General features: G+C 39.6%; 1 protein-coding gene across 6 annotated transcripts in view; it reads left to right on the plus strand.

The window, feature by feature from the left end:
* kazna (kazrin, periplakin interacting protein a) overlaps positions 1 to 22,457 on the plus strand; it is a 199,032-nt gene that overhangs the window by 78,313 nt on the left and 98,262 nt on the right. The window contains exon 1 of one of the 6 annotated variants that reach the window (XM_085393957.1): positions 14,121 to 16,277. The exons of the other annotated variants lie outside the window; for them this stretch is intronic. Coding sequence (XP_085250083.1) covers positions 16,184 to 16,277 — 94 coding nt within the window. The 5' untranslated portion in view covers positions 14,121 to 16,183. Of the gene's footprint in view, positions 1 to 14,120; positions 16,278 to 22,457 lie in introns of those variants that run through there. 6 annotated transcript variants of the gene reach the window in all.

The following is a 22,457-nucleotide window of genomic DNA, read 5'->3' on the forward strand; positions in this document are numbered from 1 at the left end:
TCACTGTGGTGCAGCTTTTGTTATGTAGTAAAGTAATGCAAAAAGTAATCTATTACACATAATACACAGAGCCCATTTCTTTAAAGTAATGCAGTAGGTTACTTAATTACTCCCAGGAGAAAGTATTTTGTTTGACTACTTGTTACATTTATTTTTTCGTTTCTCTATAAAATGACCTGAAACGTGTTTTCTCATCATCATTATAGTTAGCAAAAAGCAACAACGAAAAACTATGCAGCTACAAACACAGAAATCACAAATACAAAAACTCTACAAAAGTCAAACGTTACATCAGTCATCTCAGTGTCCAAGAAAAATGGATGAACATGATCAGTTGACACGTGACTTAAGCAACTCTTAAGTCACTCTTAAACCATTCACTGAAATATGGGAAAAGCTCACCTGCAAGGGGTCCACCTGCAGGATACCAGTACTAACTGCTGTAGTAAATGTTGCCTCTTGCACTAAAAATAATCTAAGCAAGCTACGCTTAATCTGGACATAAAAATAACTACTGTATCCAAGCAGTGTCCATCACTTTTATTTGCTTCTTAAAACAAGTTATGATGTAATTGGTGTTTTTTATAGTGGGTTTATTTCTGTTCCTGTTTCCTATATGTGTGGCTTGTCTAATTTATTTTTGTTCTGCTTCATTAAAAAAAGAGTTTTGCCTGTGCCCTGTTGTAAATATCTATTCTTGAAATGATTTATTAAAGCTACAAAATTTGTAGTACAAAGTGCGAGTGGATAAATTGCCAGTACTTTCTTCCAGTTTGCATTGTAGACTCTGACCCGTGCTCTTGTGGAGAAGCTCCACTTGGTGCTACTAGTGTTGCTGGTGGTGGACCACCTTTTTACTCTTGAGCCAGACAAACTTCCAAAAACTCACAAAAACTTCTAAAAACTACTTAGCTGAGCATCAAGCCCTAGAAACGTTGTTAGGACAACAAAAAATAATAACTCTTAAAAATTTCCTGCATGTTCTGGTTGTATCTTAGTAGCTGGATTTTATCTGAGACATGACAAATAGACAGGTACTGCCAGCTGCTGTGTCAGTCTAGAGGTAGTCATGATACTTTGTCTCTCTCGAGTGAAGAGGCTTTGTCTCGTAGCTCTCATCCAAACAAGGAGAGTTCACCCAGAGTTCAAAAGGAAGTTGAGAGGGAGAGCAAGATTTTTGCTTCCCCCCTGTGTCAGTCACTCCCCACCTTTTGAGTCTTAATCCTCTCAGAAGAGAAGTTGTTGGTTTGACAGCTGGTAGGTTGCAGATTCTTCCTATCAGCCACTTTTTTTGAAACACGTATGCTGTAAACAAGGATTTGTCATCTTAGGGAATATCAAGAGGAATCTTTGACTCAGTCAGCCTCAGGGAATGACGTTCTTACTTATTTATCCACTTATTTGCTTGTCAGAGATGCAGATTATAAGTAAAGCTCTCCAGTGCATCTGGGTAATTAAAACCCTTGTGGTGTAGTTTAGAACAAACTCTATCATTTAGAAGTGGTACAGGGCTGACCAAGCACCACTTATTTTGAGGGGGATTCGGAGAAGAAAAGGTCTAGGGGTGGATATCAGAGATTGACATATGATTTTGTTCCATATTATAAGTGGGGTAAAATACTGCATAGGTTTTGAGTATCACTGAAAAAGTTTCAGCATTTTTACATCTGAAAAAATGCTTGCCTATGAGTCAGGTGAGCAGAAGCACCGCTGTCGGGAGTTTGACAAACAGTTTTCCAATGCACTGTCAGAAAAAAACATGCTAGCTTTAATAGAAAGAGTTGCAAAGCCTAGAAGGATGTGATTCAGATGGGCTGGAAAAACTGGTACTTCCTATCCCAATAAAATATTTTCTAAAACTTCTTTTGGGACTTGAGTGTATTTAAGTCTGTGGGTCTTGCTTATGATAAGGCTAATATGGATCTGGTGGCTGGAAGCCCTTCTGCAAGGTTCATTGGTGCTTGCATGAATGCCTGCATGGATGAACACATGCACGCGCACAGACACACGTGCAGCATTTGTGGGTTCTACTCTGTGCAGTGAGTGATCTGTCTGTTGGGATATTCTGTGGTCGTTAGCTGATGTGCCTGGCTGTGTAGATGGAATTGATTTCTGGTTCAGACCATAAAGTACAATGCTACAGCTTTTCACTGTCAGAATCTACAAGGCTATTACCTTGAAAGGAAGTTGATGCTGCTGTTGAACAGATTCATGGATAATGCAGTTGTTATAGAAAAAAAAAGACAATTCCACAGTCACCTACTGGGCTATGGTGCTATCACTGTGTTAATTCAGTCTTTGCCACATTAAATTTTTCTTTCTTACTTTTTTGCTGATGTTAAACATTAATATTCATACAAAAAGGTCTGTAAAGGTTTGGTCCAAAATATTTCTGTATTTGTTTGGTTTGTTTCTCCCCCCGTGTCCATAAATGTTAATAACAGTAAATATAAGTCAGTATAAGAGATTAGTTTGCATGCTTTGGATGACTGAAGTATTAAAAAAGCAGTCATTACAAAATTTCTTCATTGTCTTCTCCATGTCTTCATTTATCGGCTATCACAAAAGCCAGTAACATTGTATCAACAAATAGCTAATATTGGCCGATATATCAGTCGGTATATTGGTATTCCTTCTATATTGGCAGGCACTAATAAGCTTTGAATCAAAACTGGAACACATTTTTCTGCCAGTCAGGGTTTTTTTTGTAGTTTAAAAGAGACTGAGACACTTAGGCTACGTTCACGCTGCAGGGGAAAGCGCATCAAATCCGACTTTTTTGACCCTATGCTACCCATATACGATCATGGTATGACAGTGTGAACGGCACAAATCCGATATTTTCAAATCCGACCTGGGTCACTTTCGTATGTGGTACTGAATCCGATACATATCTGATGTTTTAGAAAGCGACTGCTGTTTGAATGGTCATGTCGCATTAAATCTGTCTTTTACGCCACTGACATAAGACAGATGCCAATTATCAGCGCCCGAGAAGCGCCCGAGAAGACATCACGAACCCTTCCTGGCCATCCAGTGTAGATGTCAGTAAAACTGTTGGGAAGACAGCGTTGGAGAAACGTAAACATTTTTGTACTGTATTATCTGCAGATTCTGACAGAAATCTGCAACTATCCTTTGAAGCATCAATCCTCCCTAAAACAGCAATAAGGATAATTATTAGGCCATATGTAAATAACAAAATAACTTAAAGCAAAATTGGTAAACGTAAAGTCCGAAACAAGTCAAACAATACTGTTTGGTCTGGATCTAAACAGAGCGGGTTGTGTGTGACGTCTTATTTTGCGCATGCGGGCCACTTTGAGGGTTCACACTAGAGCGCGTTTGCTGTCACATTTTATTTGTAGTGTGAACAAGCAGACAAAAAAAATTGGATTTGATCAAAAAATCAGAATTGAGCATTAAGACCTGCAGTGTGAACATAGCCTTCATTTCTGCCTTTTTATGTTTTAGAAATAACTACAACCAGACATAATAACTTACTTATCATTATCAATAAGCACTGGCGTCAGACTATTTTTGCCTATAGTTAAATGTTGTGTCATGCACTGACGGTATCACATATTGCAACAGATTTGAAACTATCAACTCATGGAGGTCAGTGTAGCACAAATGTGCAGCTTTTAGTGCATGGAGATACTTGAATTTTTACCCTGAAAATGATGTTTATTTTAGCTTGTGAGTTGTGAATTGCTGTAAAGAAGTCCTTGGCTGCTAACTGCCAGTGTACTTATAATTACTGTACTATAAAAACCCAATGTCATAATAAAGACTTGACTCTACTCTACCAGACAGTGTCATATTAAAGATATGTGCTTGTAGCTGTGTTTGGATATCTGTCAGTACATCTTGTTATTGTAAGAATATCCTAGAGATTGATGCTTGCATGCATTTGTATCCAAAGCAATAAGCTGCTTATATTAGATTTTAAATCCTTCAAATCACCAAACAGGATCCTGGCTTTCATTCCAGAGTCCATAATCGGACCCTTCATGCAAAGTTTATTTGGATTCTCTGATGGATTGCCAAGAACTCGTAACCTTTTAAAGTCTGATAATTCTGCAGCTTGTAATGTGATCAGTGTTTTCTCTTTGCATAGCTTACTTGAGAGGATAAATAAACAGCTTTTATTGGTGGATAAAATGGCTTGTGAGGAAGAATAAAGTCTCACCTTATAGAAGATTGATCTTTGTCGATGGTGATGTGCCAGGCTGTGCAATGACTGTCTCCGTCCACAACATTGACGTACAGCAGGCTTAGTGCTTAGATATTGCTCTGCTGCTTGGGGGTGTCAGAGCTGTGCTTCCAGGCTTATGCACTACACAGTCCAAGCCTAAATGTATCAGTGCTTCATTGTTTGTAGGCCTCATAGAGTTCTTGCTTGTTAGTGTATTTTACGGTAGCCTTTATGAACCACAATTTCACATTTTTAGTTTATTCACAGAGAAAAATTAAACGACCAATATCCCCAAATACTATTGTCCTATTGTCATTGTAATATTGAACAATGTTATCGTACATTGCACGTTTTTCTCTTATCGCACAGGCCTGATTAAAGTCATGTCAAGGTGTTGGACACATGTTGCTGTAGATTTGTTTTGTTGCACTTCACTTATTTGCTGATGTGCCATATGGTGTATTACACAGAGCCATCTGCTCAGTTGTCCTCATAAACTGTTTGGAAAAGGGCTGGTGCTTTCACAAAACACTTGCAGGTGATTGGATGAGCCATCGATAACAGCCCATTTCTGTCTGACTTTATGCAGTCAGATCAATGAACCATAGAACAATCTTACAAGCTTCCAAGCAGTCAGTGTAGTTAGTCAAGTATTGTTAACATGTAGTCTTGCTATTTCTTTTTGAAGATAAGCCACTCACAGGTAATCACTTTTTTTTGTAAAAGTTGAAGACTGGAAAAATTTTTTTTATCTCTACATCATAATTCTGGGAATCTTGCATGAATCCAGCTGTTTTGCAAGGACGTGTCTTTTAAGACTGCATATCAATTCTTAGTGTCTGTCTTATGAACGAAAATATGTCCCAGTGTTGATTTGGTCTTGCTTACTTTTGCTTACACTTACCTATTCAGGTGCTTCCAGCCTGGCCTTCACTGACCAGTTCAGAGATACTGAAAGATAAATATGCACTTTTAATAACAAAGGGCCCATCATTATCAAAGAGAAAACTGACTTGTGATTATGCAGTGGAAACACTTCCATTTTCCTTGTGGTCCTTAACCATTGTTATTCATGCTCTTCCTCTCGTACCATGTTGTGTGAAGTATTTGGTACAGCTTCAGTTTGATGCTGCTTCTGATTTTCTTTCCATTCCACTGTTTAACGATTTATATTCTGAAATACAGAAATATTAATGCAAATATATAATTCAAGCCATAAGTATCTGGACTACAGTCTGTGTGACATGTTGGTCCATGTTGAAAGATACTGAACCCCGGATTGCCTCAGAGGCTTCAATCGGTGTACGTGATTATTAAAGCCTTATACGATTCTCTGTGGGAATGAGTAAAATGTGGCACTCAGTCGTGTAAGGGCACTTTGAGTGATCAATAGGACCAGAAAAGCTCCCTATAAATAACAGTCTCTTAACATTAGTGGCACCTTGTTGCTGGCTCCCTAAAGTCTGCGAGGCTGTAGGGGGCTTTGCTTTACTGCCACAGATCAGAGCATTGCTTGAGGATTAAGTGTTTGCCTCCAGTCTAGCAGTACAGCTATCATAGCCACACGATTACGCTATCAAAGCTCATGCACATGCCTCAGCACAAGTCTGCGCAGCACCCAGATGTTATCAGCTTCACAAAATGCAGAGCTCTCAATCATGTAGAGGAGCCCATTTGTGCCTTCTATAGGTGTGCGTGATGGTTGCACCTTTGTGGATCCTCCCTGATTGTGTCAGGGTACATGCTGCTTAGGGCACCGAGAGATGTATTGTGAGTTTTCTCTGCTCATTAGGATTCCGCAGTGCCCACTGACTGAGGCTGAAATGAGAAGAAGTGATGAGAGGGAGAGGCAGTGAAGGGCTAGAAATAGATCAAAACTAAACTGGAGTAGAGAGTACTGGTGGGCACGAGGAGGGAAGGAATGTTGGCCCCTGTAAGTCAGTTGGCCCCGGACATGCTAAATGGAGCTGTCTGACTGGATTTCAGATAGAGAGGCACCCAGCAGAAAGACGGCAACGGTAAACGAGCTAGCTAGCTAGCTAGCTAGCTAATAATGGGGCGCATTTAGGAATGCTGATAAGACTAAGAAGGGGTTGTGATTGGAAAGGATGAAGATTATAAGAACCCTCAAGCTTTCCTCTGCTCTCTATTTTCTTTCACTTGATCTCTTTCCTCCCTGTTATCTCCCTTCAGTTTTGCTATTCTGATTAGTAGCTAGATAAGAGGCTCATGACTCTTATATTTTCTGCTCCATTAGTCTAACTCGCTTCGTGCAAAAGGTCTGCGGCAGTGGCCAAGTGCCTTTCTGTCATCTCTCTCTCTCTTTCTTTTTTCTATTATAAAGCCTTTCATTCTAGATCTTTATTCAGTGATTCACATTTTTAAATATTGCAGCCTACAGTTTGTAAAGAAATAAGAAATAAGTGTGAGTGAGGTCATCAGCAGATGACTTCCCAAAGCATGCTCTCTTATGTTGCAATTATGTATTTAAAAAAAATGGTTTAAACTGATGTGAGAAGGGCGCATACAATATCCAAATAAGATAATTACAACTTTTTAAAAAATGTGACCTCGAGTTCAGCGAGTCCAGTGCCCCACTCGATCCCTCTGCTGTCCCTTTCTCTCCTTACAGGCCATTAGCACTGCACCAGCTGTTCTGAAGCTGCGCGGATGGATGACATTTAAGAAACGTCGCCTTTAGTCATTCCTCTTCTTCGTTCTCCTTGTCCGTTAACCTTTCTGTCTCCCTACCTTCATCCCTCTACATTTTCATTTCTCACTTCTCCTCCTCATTTGCTGTTCCTCCTCCCTCCCATCCTTCTGTAAATTGCAGTTTCACTCGGGCAGTGCTTTGTTTCCCATCTTTTATTTCCCATCTCTGCTCTTCTTCTGTCTCTGTTTGTCTTTCACTCGCTTGTGCATTTCTGTGACTCCATAAGTGGAAAAGGAAGCAAACAGAGCGAAGCAGTGAGGTAGAACCCTCTACCTCATCTGGTAATGAGCCTGGAAAGTTCCCAGTCAAAAGTACACCGTCTCCATGGAGACTGAGGTAAAGTTGCTGGCACTGCCTTCGCCCAGTGTCTTTGAAGAGCCTGGCTAGAGTAAACAATACCAAGGTCAACAATCCCAGGGGTCTGTTTGACCATCTGCAACCACAAAGACTCAGCAGTCTTTGAGGATGTTGTGGGTGCTTGTTGTTTTGCCGGCTTTTTCGTCCAGGTCCTTTTCATTAAGCTCGCCGGACCACCCTCATATCACTTCCCACCCATCTCACTTTGTTTTACTTTAGCTTTAAGCCTCTAACTTGTCATTTTAGTGTTTTATTTCTTGCTTTGTCCCAGGGTGAACTTACATAACCTCTTTTTATTTCCAGGCCACAGATGAACAGCTCCATATAGCCATAGCTCACCATATTTAATGCAAAATTGCTTGTGTGTTCCTTAAGGGGATGCAGATTTAAAATTCGTGTTTGGTTATATTATTTAAGACTTTGTTGTTGTTTTTTTAGCGCTGTGCCCTCTTTGTGATGCCTGTTCTCTGCCACTTCACCCCTTCTCACCTCCCCCAGGGGCCACCGCCATTTATTGTTCGATTTAATTATTAATGTTCTTAATTCTAGACGAGGGAACAAAGCTGCTATGACATTATTTGTGCCTTTGAGCACTGAGTCCTTGGCTCTCTTGTGCAGTTGCTGCTTCAGAGTCACAAGTCATTACTAGTTGCCTAATTACATATTGAGGCACCTTCCCACACACACAAAGCATAGGCGGGTGGTTTTGTCACATTTCGTTGTCAAGTCTGTCTTTCTTGCACTGTGAGATTACTGTAAACTGTAGGTCACATTTGGTACTGGTGTGTGTGTGAAGCTGTGTCTTGGAAATATCACAAAATGGAGGTCTTTGTGGCTTAGTTGCAAGCAGCGAATTTCCTCTACGACTAAACTAGGGAACTAAAGAAAAATAAGTAAACCAACGTTAAGCCTACCCAGTATTATTGTATAAGACAGTGTCTTTGAAATGAAAAGAAACCTTGACTGTAAAGACATACATATCTAAATTAATCCACATTAATGTCACAATTTTGAATCTGATACAATGTACAAAACTTTAGAGGGCCCAGTTTAAAAGCATTTACAAACTAAACCAGAGCATAAGGTAAAGAGCGAGGGGAGTTGAGCAAAGTAGTCAACATTTGTGTCATAATATCTTCTCTATGCTAACTGAGTGAAGGAACGTTTGTTGTACAAACCTCTGCTTTCCTTTCACCAGTTAAGCATATGGGTCGAACTATGATTTTATTTTAAATGTATCCATTTATATTTAAATGTGTCCATCCATGCATCCATCCATCTGTTCATTTTATTAACTGCTTATGAAACTCACTGGAGCTTATCCCAGCTGTCAAAGGGTGAGACGCTGGGTACACAGGTCAACAGTGTGTCACAGGACTAACAGAGAGTGACGGCAGCACTCATTTTGAATTTCAAGCTATTTACCTACAAAACCATTAAAAATAAATATTGTGGTAGATATAATGGAAGCACTTTCTGTTTACACTAGGTCTTTGGCAATTAAACGATACAACAAATGAAGAAATAAAATGAGTATTAGTAGTAGTATTTTAGATCAGCAGGATATTTTAATACTGCTACATCACTATTCTTTTACCCCTATCAAAACTAACTGATTTTAAAGCTCACTGCTAGTCTGTGAGACCTAAAAGTATTTTTATGATTAACCTTTTGGCAGCTCACTATGACCTTTGACTGCTTCAGCTGCTGATTAGTTCAAAGTGTGTTAATGATGAAGCCTAATTTGAGAGCGAGAGCGAGAGAGTCAGTGTCTCTGCGTGAGAGTTTGAAGACCCTGAGCATTTCAGAAAACACTTTTGGAAGGATTCCACAGAGACATATGGCACTACAGCAAACTGCCCTGTGATGGGAGAGAGCCCTAAATTTTGTCAAGTGGCCTCAGCTGTGTCATTAGTCCCTGCGTTTCGGGAGATTGAATAACAAATCACTGGATGATGGTAGGGACAAATGTTTGCTAAACATAAGAAGATCACTAAGGAATTTCTGGCTGGACAAAAAACAACAGCAAGTGTTGACTGAAACACTCAAAGAAATTTGGATAGACTTGAACTAGGGCTACTGTTTTATGGAATAATTAACCAACGCTAGGACTCTTGGGCACTTTGGGTCAGCTGTTTCTCTTTTGCAAGAAAGGCGGAGCTCATTAACAAAAGATCACAGTACCAATAGTCTTGGATAGGCTGCTGAGAGCTGCTGCAGGATCTGACAAACTTGACCTTGCACCTGCCATCATAGAGTTTTAGAAATATCCAACTGGTTTGAGGAGGACCTTAATCTTTCTGTGGTGAACCTAAACGTTTGTGTTAATTAGATTCTCCAGCAACACTGATCATAAGCACACTTTTAAATCAAGTGAAGCTTGATAAGAAATATGGACAATACCAGAATAACCAGGAAAAAACTCAATATTCAAGACCATTTTCCCTACCACCGAGCTAACTTATTATGAAGTGTTGTTTTCTTTCTTTCTTTTTTTTTTTAGAAAGATTAGAATAATACAAACAAAAACATCAATGACAATATATATGTTTTTACATCATTGAAGCCATGCAAAACAAATTAGTTACATAACTGTAAATTAAATGTGAGAGATTTAAGTTTAAAATTTTCTACAAAATTTACAAAATTAAAAACAAAAAAGACAACAGTATTCTTTAAGTGTTTTTGAGTTAGTGTTGTACTTCTGGTGACTTAGCGCTATGTTTGGTTGCTAGACGGCAATGTGAACTTAACACTTACATGACGCTTTTTAGACACAAGAAATAGTATGATACTTTTAACACTGTCTATTAATGTTACAGGTTGGCAGGACTCGTGATGTTTGCTAACAAATTATAAAACATTGCAAAACAAGTTATTTTTGTTGCTGTTAGCCATAGCTGCTAGCTTAACAGATTGCTAATGTGGCTGCTGGGTAGTTGCTAATAGATAAACGGCTAAAGTTAATGTGTGAGCAGACTAGGTAACACATACCATAACTGTTTTGTACTTCTATAAAATGTTTTTGAAACTGGAGCTTTACTGACCTCTCTAATTTTCTCAGAGTGTTATTCAGCGTCGTGAACAATAGAACTAGCGAGTGCAGGGGTCTATGTGTATGGTTGTGTGTTAGCTGGAGAAGGCAAAAACAGCACTGTTAGTAGTGATAATGTTGCAATTGAGTATCTAATCCAGGGATATCCTGGTATTTGGTGTCCAGATTTAAAATGCCATTAAAAGTATTAGTAATGGACACAGAAAAAAGCAGCACCAGCACAAATGTTATCAAACCTCAGTAAAAAAAAAAGAAGCATGAGAAGAATAGGCAAAGATCCAAGTGTCAGAAGCTTGTTAACACTTACTGAAAGGGCTCCAGCATGGGCAAGAGGATATTGTTGATATACCTTTTAAGATGAGGAGGTTTGGATATTTTTTAGTTGCACTGTATACGCTGGAAGCATACAGTTGAATACATTTTAAAGAAAACTACCTACTGTGCAAGTCTGCAGTAAACTTTTAAACCACAGTTAGCTCACTTATAATAGATGAGGCTTTATGTTTTGAAGCCTATAGATAACATTAGTATGATTACTGGGCTGCCGATCAAACAGTAAATATCAGCTGTGGAGAAATATTCATCTATAAGCCTATACTCCATGAATTTGACTTCATCTTAATTCATCCCAGTGAAATCCATAAAAAAAACTCTTTACAGGAAAAGAAAGTTTTTATACATTTAAGACTTTGTTACATTGCATTTTTACAGGTGCTAAGAAATAGACTTTATAATATAATTTTTTTCCTACGCTATCATGCTTTGCCAACTAGATGTAAGAGTAGTCTGTTTAGATCAGACAGAATGGTAAGATTAATGCTTGTTTTTCCTTCTCCTAACCTTTATGCTACGGCCAATTTTAGACCCATATTACAGACTGAATAACATACAGTTATGTATTTTTCACAAGCTGTGTAACCACAGCATTTAGCAGAATCTTTGCAGTTACCTGACATTTTGCCCTCCGATGCCATGTTTATGTATAAATTGTACAGCCAGCCTGTCAGAATGTCCGATGCTATCCCAGATGCCACAGAGCATGTATCTAGACCTTAATTGGGGCTGAGGGTGAACCCACTGCAGATGGTATTTGCACTGTGTGATGAAGAGGATTTTCTGGGTTTACTGCAATCTGCAGTGCAGCTAATGGTGGAGAGGAGAGATGAGGAGAAAGGAAATTGGAAAAGAGAAATAGGGGAGATGGAAGGCGGAGAGAGCTGACAAAGAAAGTTACAAACATTCAGCGAAAAGACTGAAGCCAGGGATGTACAGAGAATTGGAAGGACTGTGAAAGACAGAAATATATTACATAAATCATAAACACAGAAAGAGCATATAAACCCCTTTTTTCTTTTTCCTAGTGATTGGTCATTATTTTCTAGCACTTCTGTCCTACCTGTATGACATAAAGATACCCTTTTTTCACTCTATCTGATGAATTTAAGCTAATTTAAGCTTAATCTAAGATGAAGCAGACCACACACTTCCTATGCATCCTATTTACATGCTGGACACTGGCACTCAAATCAAGTCGAAGGCTTAACCCACTCTTCATCACCCCCCCACACACCCCCTTTAAATGTCTGCTCATCCTGTAATTGCCACTGATAGGATCTCCTAGAAACTCATTCAACTTCCTAATGTGCAAAGTTAACTTGATGAACTGTGAGCAATAATGCATCTGCGCCCCCCATCAGTCACCATTAAAACTGAGAGCTGGCCATTGCATCTCAATATAGCATTATTAGCAGCCGAGTTTCTCAGGCAGATAGATTGCCCTGCATGCTAAACGCGACACAAAGCCTCAGTGTCATCCTGAGAATAAACACCCACTCCACTGTAAACTCTTTGAATGATCATCAACTGTGATTAATGTGTGGGTTTACTCAGACTGATGAGTGGATCTTAGCTTAAGAAAGGGCAGCTGTAGGCGCTGTAACCTTTGCTGCAGTCTGTTGCCATAAGCTGAGTGCCGTCTTCTAAGATTCACATTGTATTCTGTGATATTTAAAACCGGCAGGATCCTTCAGTGGCACATCATTTTGCTCTGAGGCTCGCTGTGCTTGTAATTTCCACATGCAAAACAAGACTCTCAGGATACAACATGAAATTCACGGTTTATTTTTAACACAGTTGTGCTGTTTTTTGGGGGTTTTTTTTCCCAAAGAGACTTTCAGAATGGCCTTTTTTTCTGATGAACCAAAACAATAATGTTCCCCTTGACTCATACATGCAGCCCACACAGCAGCCCACAAATCTCAGTTCACTGCGCAGGATGATGCTCGTTCTCTTCTCCCTTTCATGCAGACAGTTGATGAATGCTTCTGTGTTTGACAGCCTCTGCCCAGTCTTCTTTTCACCATTTCCAGAGGCACCACGCTTATGTGTTATTTCCATTGTAATACTCGGGAGCTGAAGCTGTGATGTCAAAATGTAGCACAAACCAAGAAAATTGTGGTATACAGTGTATTGTACAATTTGAAGGAGATCGACTGTGAATGCTCTGCAGGGAAAAGCTATTAAATGCAGCAGTGGTCCAGAGTAAGCTGGAGAGACATGTTGAGGCAAAACACCAGTGTGTGGTGTGCTGGTGGGGGGAGATCACACCGAAGGAGGCACTGTCACATAAAAAAAAAAAAGAGTAGTTGACCCACTGGTTTATCCAAAGTTTCTGTGCAGGTATGGCATTTTCATTGTGCGCATTTCATGGAAATGAATAAGTCTATGTATGTTAAAAATAATCCGAATCAGATCTTGTGTGGTTTCAGAGGGAGCTGTGTGAAACCTGAAGTGTGAGGCAGCCCTGTTTCATATCTGCCTTCTAAAAGTTATAAAAATGAAGAAATCTGGTGGTGTGGAGTAAGATAGAAGTGAACTTACAGACCTTTATTGTCTGCTCCTCATCGCTGCTTGAGGCTAGAAGCTCGAGGCTACAAAAGCGGCACCCTGCATAACTGAATGTCTCCATCTCTTACCGCCAGCTGTCTAGTTGAATTGAGGGTCATGCAAGTGTCAGGTTTTGATCCAGAAGAAAAATGCATAGAAAAATAAAGACGGTTCTGCTGCTTTGGTTTGAATTTTTTTTCTGTCTTTCTTTCTTTTTTTTTGCTCAACACCAACTTAAGGGCCTTAGCCTTTAAGGAGCCAGTGCTCATACATAAACTGAACTTGTTCATAGCAGCTCGCAGGTATCTGTGAATTAGGAAACATATTAATGACATATTCGGTTTGCAGCCAGCCTCAAGTGGCAGTTTGAAGAACTGCAGTTTCTGGCATTTCTTCGCTGGTTTCATTTCTTTATTTCATTTTTTTTGTACCTGAAGACTGATTCTAGATCATAACATATGTTGCATAATAGAAAAGGATATGGGAGAAATTAATTCCACTATGTTGTATTCATATATATCCAATATTAGTTTTGGAAAGAGCTCTCTAAGAGAAGTTTTTGTAGAAATGCCTTTCTGCACTGCTAATATATGCAGCTATTTTTGAGCTCAACAGATTTTGAAAGATAAATACATGAACTGTATATATATATATATATATATATATATATATATATATATATATATATATATATATATATATATATATATATAGGGAGAGATAGGACCATGTTTCTCTATGGAGTTTGTTAACCTATTTATTACATAAAGAATAACAGTTTGATTTTCAGAAACTTTAAACTATGAACATCCTAAAAGCTCTCACATTCTTTTTTTAAGAAAGTGTTACAAAGCACTCTGCATGCTCTTTTCCTTTGAGTTATTCCCTCTATACATGTTCTTCCTGTAGCAGTTTTTCTGTGTAGTATGTGTAAACTAATCAGATCATGTTGAACTAAAGCAACATGCGTACATCACAGCAGCACATTCCTCACCATCGACCGAGTAGGCCTTTGCGATTCAGAGGCAGCCCAGTCACCCCTCTTTCTCAATAACATGATGGATCGCAGGACAGCCCTTGTCTAGAAAAACAAAGCCAGCATTTAAGCTCCTAGCTGCCCACTGTTCTTTTCGGTTGTCCATGGCATAAATCTCAGTCAGGGCACACACACGGTTTCCTCTAAGAGGGGTGAGAGGGGTTATTTGTTTCACTTTGCAGGGAGTCTGCGGGGGGTGAGCAGAGGAGATTTCACCTTGTCTTTATGGAAGACTTTAGAGCCTGATGGAAGAGTTAGAAAAGCAGAAAGACCCCAAACAGATACGGATGTGCCGTGCAATGGCTTATTCAAATGCTGACAGAATGAAAGACTTAAAGGGCTACTAGGGGGTTGTAATTATTTGCTGTCCTTACATCAAAGGACAGATCACTTTATTTGCAATACATCATATTTCTGTGCAAAATACACTAAAATGCTTCACATCACTGACATCGCATCGCGTTTTTCCCCAGGAGCAGGCGTGCACTCTCTCTCTCTCACACACATATTAGCAGATAAAAAGGTAGCTAGGGATTGGTTCAACTGCAACAACAGCTGCTCGTGTCTGACCACTGCCGTGTTAGCCAGCAGCCATCCGTTCAGTCTGCACCGGAAGAGGCAGTTTATTGGCAGTCTCTGAAAGCATGTGATTAGTTTGTACCAGACACACAAAACATTACTCTTACATTACATAACACGGGGCTCTGTGGGGGTTATGTTGTAGTTATAATGTACTGCATCGGGGGTGTCAGCAGGTTTGTGGCACAGACATATTAAATGGCCTGATTATACATTTGTTTCATTTGTGGGAGTTGAAAGGGTTTTTGCTTGTTTCTGCTCAGCCTGTAAAATGTGCTGTACTGTGGAATACATAGAGTATAACCTCTTTCTTCATGACAAAATAAACTCCATGAAACTCAGGAATACAGTGTGTATTAAAATGCAGTCATTAGGGTACTGTCTTCACACTTAATCCCCATCATCCCCCGAGAGACAAAGGGAAACTGTGAGCTCTGTCCCTACAGATACCGCAAATGTCCAGACTTAGCAGGACTAACACACTCCAACTTCACTAAGCTGTAGTATATATATATATATCGCAAAAAGGTAATTAATGGTGACACAAATGCAAAGTCAAGGGAAACTTGCAGAGGCAAACAGATATAGATTTGTGGGCACAAACTAAGTATGTTCACAGATGCCAGAAGTGGATGGAGGTTTTTCAGTTCAATATTTTCACTTGAATCAGATTAAATAACGTTCTTGTTACTACACACTGTGTGCCATTATCCTGCTAAAAGTATCCCATTGCATTGCTAACATTTAGGGTAAAAATGTAACTTTCAGAAAGCTCTAAGTGGGATTTTAAAAAAGCAGCCCCCTTTTTAATTTGACCATTTCTATTCTTCTTTCTTAAACCAAAAAAAATCAGGTGACAAATTTTACTTTATCTTTGTTTTATGGCGTCAGCTTTACGAGGAGGAAGAGGCTGGGAAATAAAATACAATGCTAACACCGCAGTTTATTGAAATCCATTTAAACAGGCCACAACACCCACACAACACGCACACACACACACACAGACAAAATCATGTTGTCTTATTTTCATAGGAATTTTATGGACCTCAGATATGCTTTAAATGAACTCCACTTAAGTGTTTGGCCCATGAGTGCAATTTCTTAACTTAGTGACATTCTGTGTGTCTGCATGTGTGTGTGGTTCCCTTGGTCAGGGCGTGTCTTTAGATGGTCATCAGGGGGGCAATGAGAGGATGCCTGGAATATGCACACAGACACACTCAGGCGCACTCACACACAGATTAAGCGGGTAAGCTGTGCCGCTCATCTGGGATAAATGCGGTCAGAGAGGGAACAGCTGAGCAAACAGCTCCGGCAAGAGGCAGAGAGCAGAGTGAAGAGGGAGAGGGGGAAGCAGGGATGACGGACTATTCATCCCAGCGTAGTGTTGGTGACCGGCTGCCGCGTTGGATATGCATCAGCCCTCAACCTGGAAGAATGGGAACCGGTGGAGGTAATGGCTGATAAAAAAAAATATACTATACTCTGCGGCTAACAGGAGTGAGATTGGGAATCGCAGGGACAAACTGACTGGTTGGATTTTTTTTTTCACTTTTTATTTCTAATATGAAAGAAGGTAAAATGTCAGGTCTGTTCTGATTTTTTTTTTAAGTCAGTTTACTTTAATCTCTTTATTTAAAAAAAGAAAAAAGTAGAAAAGTGATAGCATCATGTCACTGCTGTTAGTATTAGAAAAGAGTGACGATTAGAAAAGATTTCTTCTTTTTTTTGTCACATAAAAAAGCCCTGACATTTCTAATCTAAATTTTGGGAACACGCTCTCCTTTAAGGTGACATGACACGCGCAGCACCAGATGTGGGACAGTGGTTAAGTGAGAGGAGGGATGTTTTTAATGACACACGAACAAGGATATTATGCCGAGACACGTACCCTTTGTTGCACAGTACGTTACGAGGCAAGGCAAGGCAAGTTTATTTGTACGAGGGCAGATGGCTTGATGTCGATCAGTTATAAACCGATGAAACTGCCGTCTCTGGGTTGAAAAACAGTAACCTGCCACCTTAATCCTTTTCTCCATTGCATACAAATGAAAATGACAGTAACTGTTAAAACAGTCTTAACCAAATTCTGCTACTTTTTGATGCCAGGTTTGTTCTTGAATTTCAGGTTTGGAGTGAATGCACCACAGTGCTTTTAAAGGAAGCCCTGATAGGTAGGGATGACTGGCTATGAGTTGCACTTTATTCAGCTCTACTGTAGTGCAAAACACATTAACCTGTCTGTCATGTATCTGTGTAGAAAAGTCAAAAGTAGGTGGGGCTTAGTGCAGTTTAAGTTGCAAACTGAATTGAGACACTTAAAATCATGATTCATCTCGCAGTTTTTTAAGGTTGTCATCTACTGAACGCATTTCGTTGCCCAACTTAATATCCTCGCGCTTCAGTGTCAAGCTGCAGACTTTTGGAATTACCAGGCGAAAAATGAACTGTGATCCCGCAGCCTCACTTTGGCACACTGACATTTCTGGGATGGACTTGTTGTCGCTGAACATGCTGTGCAAAACTGTACGGACAGGAGAAAAAAAACAAAACACAAAAAAAACTGTCAAAAGAATACCTGCTCAGCAATGATGCTCGAAACAAATATCAACTAGATCGTCTTGAAACATCACAATCACGCTTCTTTGTTTAGATTTTGACATACAAAGGGCTTTTTTTTCGTCTGGTTCTCAGCAATTGTTCCCTTTTTTTTGTCCGAAAAGATTTGATGTCTAAAAACAGTATTTTGGGTTTGAGAAAAGGTGCTTGTTAGATCCTCCTCCTGCTGCATCAAGACACAGCACAGCTGCACAGTCTATTAGGCAAGGCACTTGGGATCTGCTTTTGAACAAGCTGATGGATGTTTCCTTGCATGCTGGTGGTTTTATACTCTGATGCTGGGACAGAATACCACGTAGCTGGTTTGGGTGGTCTGTTGGGTCGGTAAAATATTTGTCCAGTGAGATCGATGGTTTTGCATTCTGCTTGTGTTTACTGGATCCCAAACTAAAATCTATGTCTTTATTATTTGGATATGATTAACAGAAAAACCATCATTGTAACCTAGTACTGTACATATATAACACAGTATCTCCAACCTTTCTCAGAAACGTGTCTCACTCATTGAAATGACTAAATGCTGTCTTCCTTTAGTAATCTCACTGGATTATATAGCATATAATTACTGCAACATATAGTTTAACAGAAGTTTGCATACGTGTATGTTCTTTTATTTTGTCTCTATCATTTTGACCAAACAACAGAACTTCCTCTTCCTGTGGCAGCAGCAGTCCTGGTACCTCCTGCTGTCACCTTGCCAGGAGAGCAGCTGATGCCGGTTATCAAATTCCCACTGGTTCTCCGTCCATCTCTTTGCCATTCATGTCTGGTGTACCAACCTCCTGCTGATGTCTCAGGGGTTCTCCCTTTTTAAATTGAGGTTAAATCAAATCAGCTCCCATGTCTACATGATTAGGCCTTACCAAATTGTTAATTATCCACAACAGGAGAGAGCTGATGAAAGCAAGGGGCAGTAAGAAGGTGGCAGGGGGATTTTGGGCACTTTGATAGTATCCTGTGGTAGAGTGCTCTGTGGTTATGTGAATTCTCTTTTGTCAGCTTCTCAAAGGTTCAGTTTTACAATCAGCATGATTTAAATTTGTTCTAAAGCTGTTCAGTCCAAAAAAAGAAGACAAATTAAGCTTTTTTACAGCACTGCCAAGCTTCAAACCAACAAGGTAAAAGTTTTTCTTTCCCTTTTGCCCTATAATGTGAGTCGTTTGAAATTTAGCTCCAGTGCCTGAGCCTTCCTTCTGTTGCTCTGCCAGAAAACGGCTTCGTCGGGCTAGCTCAGCTGAGGCTTCAAAGATTACATTTCCCAATACTTGCTCCTCTCGAGCTCTGGTGCATTTGCTGGCTTGAGTTTTGACCTCACTCAGCAGCAGTAACGAGCATGAGACCCGGTGTGATGGGCGTCGCACAATCTCCATGCATTATTTAACTAATGGTCAGGTGGCAGATGCTTTAGTGCTCGTGCTGAGACCAATATCCCAGTGAGCAAAGACTACCCTCTTCAATCACCTCATTTCTTCCTGAGTAAGATCAGTGATGTTCACAATGATTTTTTTGGGTATCCTCCCAGCAGTTAATGCAGCCTCCCAGAGGCTTATGTTTAAAAGCTTGAAGTCACCTACAATTTAATGGCTAATACACTGCACTCAGAGTACAGAAATAGCCATCGCATTTACATGATCAAAGCACCAAATTGGTCTACCCACACCAGGACAACAAAGCAAATCAGTACTTTTCCTGGTTTCATTTTGTTTCCATATGTTGGGTTAAATCATACATTTAATTTTATCTATATAAACATTAGATGATACAGGGACTCTTAGTTTTAACGTCTTACAATTGCTGACATTTTAAATAAAATCATTAGTAAATAATAGCTAATCGTACTCTTGCTTGACTTCGCACTGTTTTTGCCTTGCGGTACACCTCTGAGTGCTTAGCTGTGATTATGCCGGGCCTAATTTATCTGAAGCAACATGGGTTAGACGATTTGAGACAGATCAAAGTAATTAAGGAAATGAGATATCAATCTATTCTCTTTCTCTTAAGTAAAATCTTTTCTTCCGAATGTTCATACACTGAGCTGCGCGGCAGCAGCGTGCAGTGTCTGTTCATCTTTAGGCCAGCTGAGGCCCGAGCTTGGAGTCTATTGACACTAATTGCAGTCATTAGCTTGGCTTTTGGGGAGCAGCTCAGATGTTGTTTGGACATAAACGTTCATGGTGACACATTCTGTTGTGTTGTGTGGTATCATCCAAAGCTAACTGGAGCACCATAGAATGTTGGCTGGTGTAATTGGGAGATGTTAATTAGTCTATTGGAGGCTTGTACCCTCCTGTGTATTGCCTTTGTGCACTGCCCTTTCTGTGTACAAAGCCAACCTAATGCTTATGTCAGTGTAAATGTCTGATTGTGTGTGTGTGTACTTGTTTCACTGTATTTGTGGGGGTCCAGGATCCAAGAGCACACTCGTGGGGTCCAACTCCACAAGTTTAAACACTGGATTTTTTGGGTCAGGGTTTGGTTTACGTTTGGGTTTTGCATCTAGTTTTGATCGTAAGGCTAAGATCAACCATGGAGCTCTATAAAAATTGTTTTACAAAAACATATATGTGTGTTTGTTTTTGTGTAAGGAAGAGCAAACTCATAGGACAGGGGAGTGTGTGTGTGTGTGTGTGTGTGTGTGTGTGTGTGTGTGTGTGTGTGTGTATGCGTATCTGTTTGCATCTACGCACACGACACTCTGGGGGTCTAATGAGACAGTCATTTGTTTAAGGTAATCACCAACTACTTTATGCCACCCGCTTCCCTTGGCATAGGGACAAGCCCTTTTTATAAAAAGGTTGTTTGAATCACATTAGGACAGCAGCACCCCCACCTCCCTGTCCCCTTACTCTCCCCATTCACATGCATCAATACCCGACTACTAATGCGCCAGCCAAGCATTAGTGATGCCATTCACTTGGGATGTACCAATGGTGCTGTCAGTCCTCGTTCTTTTTTGGCTCCCCGTGGTAGCTTCCACTAAAATATGTTCAGTGCTGAAAAGCGGCTGCTTTTTCATAACACTTAGCAAAAAGCCAAGTTCTTGGATTTTATGCACAAGCTGTCAAAAGATGCTTCACATGAATCGCTGCCACATGCAGGATACGAGGTGGCAAGATGGTAATGAAGCCAAATATTCCTGAATAGGCCTTTTTTTTTACAGCTTGTCTCCAAAGTGGAGTGTAAACAGTTTGTTTAATTTGATAGTGTTTTCCACGACATTGATTCATTTTGGACTTGGTGGTTGTTTTGATTGTGTGGAGTTTTTCTGTAAGTGTTAGCTGGAGAAGTAGTGCCATAAGACCAAATTTAATTTTAGATATAAAACAAACTGAAATGTTGCATGAAAAAGGACGTTTCCTAGATTTATAGCTTTACATTTAGTCTAAGATTTATTTTACGTTGCCTCTGAAGCACCATCAGTATCATCGGTTTGTCATATTCACTGTATTTATCAGGCGTTACAGCTGATAGACGATCAGCTGTAGGCATTTTATCTCTCTTAGTCTGGAATGATTATTCGAAGGACAAAACAAAATGCGTGAACTTGGCCTGAAGTGAAGTTGGGGCTTTTTTATTCCCCACTAACAAAAACAAACATCTTATATCAAAGGTGCACATTCATATTTCTGGCTTCAAGTTTCCCTTTTAGAAAACAGGTGGTTTTTTTTGTAAACATTAGCTAGAAATTGCACTTGAGGGAAGTGCTTTGCAAATTTAATCAATGGTTATTAATATTGTGTGTGTATATCTACTGTCCCGCACAAGGGGACTTGTGTTGTCCTGATAGTCTTTGATTTTGATAGAATACATTTGAAAATATTTCAAAAAGCAGTTTATGATACACCAGGGAACACATACACAACATTGCAGAAATAACAAGCTTTATTATCAAAAAGTTAAACATATCAAGGCTATAGTATGATCTGTGACAAGATGTAGACAGCACGGTGAGTGTTTGAGAATATGCTGGGCTTTGTGAGCACTGCTCTGTGTGCATCTGTGTGAGAGAGAGATTTCTCTATTGAATACTATGGAAACTACACTACACAAACTCTGTAAATCTCTGCTCTATGCTTTCCTTAGTTTCCTTCGTTTGATCGCAATCTATTTCTCAAACAGTCAATTTTGGCATGGTAATTGGCAATTTTGGCAACTTTTGAACTACAAGGTTTCTTCCTATAGCTGTTTGGAAAAGAAGTTTAACAAAGCAAGAACTTCTTATATTTGGGAGGTGTGAGTGGATACCCAAAAGTCACTAGAATCAAATGTCTGGCAGACACCAACCACTACTTATTATTTGGCTAATACCAACCTTGTGGTGAAACATTGTGGTTGTAGCCTGCTGTGGGGGTGCACTCAGCTATAGGGAAGACTAGACCAGTCAGGGAAGGTAGAATCAATGCAACCAATAACAGGAGGCCCTTTAAAAACACACGCTCCAGAGTGCATGTAATCTGAGACAGGCAAATGTTCACCTTTTAGCATGACAAAGAGGCAAAACATACAGTCCAGATGATGTCAGAGTGGACTCAGGAGAAGTCCCAGAAGGTCCTTGAAAGGCTCAGTCAAAGTCCTAAGTCAGACATGAAGATATCAGTTAACAAATGCAAATGTGAATAGCAGAAAGTGGCTAAACCCAGAACTGTAAAGCTGTTAAAGAAGTACTCGAAAAATCGGAGGCTGTAATTGGTGCCAAAGGGCTTTCTATAGAGTGCTGTTTTAAATGGTCCAATTACTTGGAAATAAAAAAAAATCAGTTATTTATTTTTAGGGAACTTTTACTGAACTTTTATCTTTCTCTTTGTCTCATGAATTGTGGACAAATAAAAATCTACTGCACAATAAACTGTGGAAAAACTGAAGTGGTTCTGAATTTGTTTTGAACCTTCAAATATTCTTTTTTTGTTTAAACATCGACTTCATTTACAAAATGCCATAAAATTGGTGTAAAATGCCCACCACAGTTTTAAAAGAATCTTAAAAGATCTTTTTATCGCAGCAGTCTAAAGATTTA

Source organism: Rhamphochromis longiceps, linkage group LG20 (assembly GCF_057381845.1).
Source record: "Rhamphochromis longiceps isolate RC_006_pf linkage group LG20, R_longiceps_female_GT1.1, whole genome shotgun sequence".
In the NCBI taxonomy this organism is placed as follows: Eukaryota; Metazoa; Chordata; class Actinopteri; order Cichliformes; family Cichlidae; genus Rhamphochromis; species Rhamphochromis longiceps.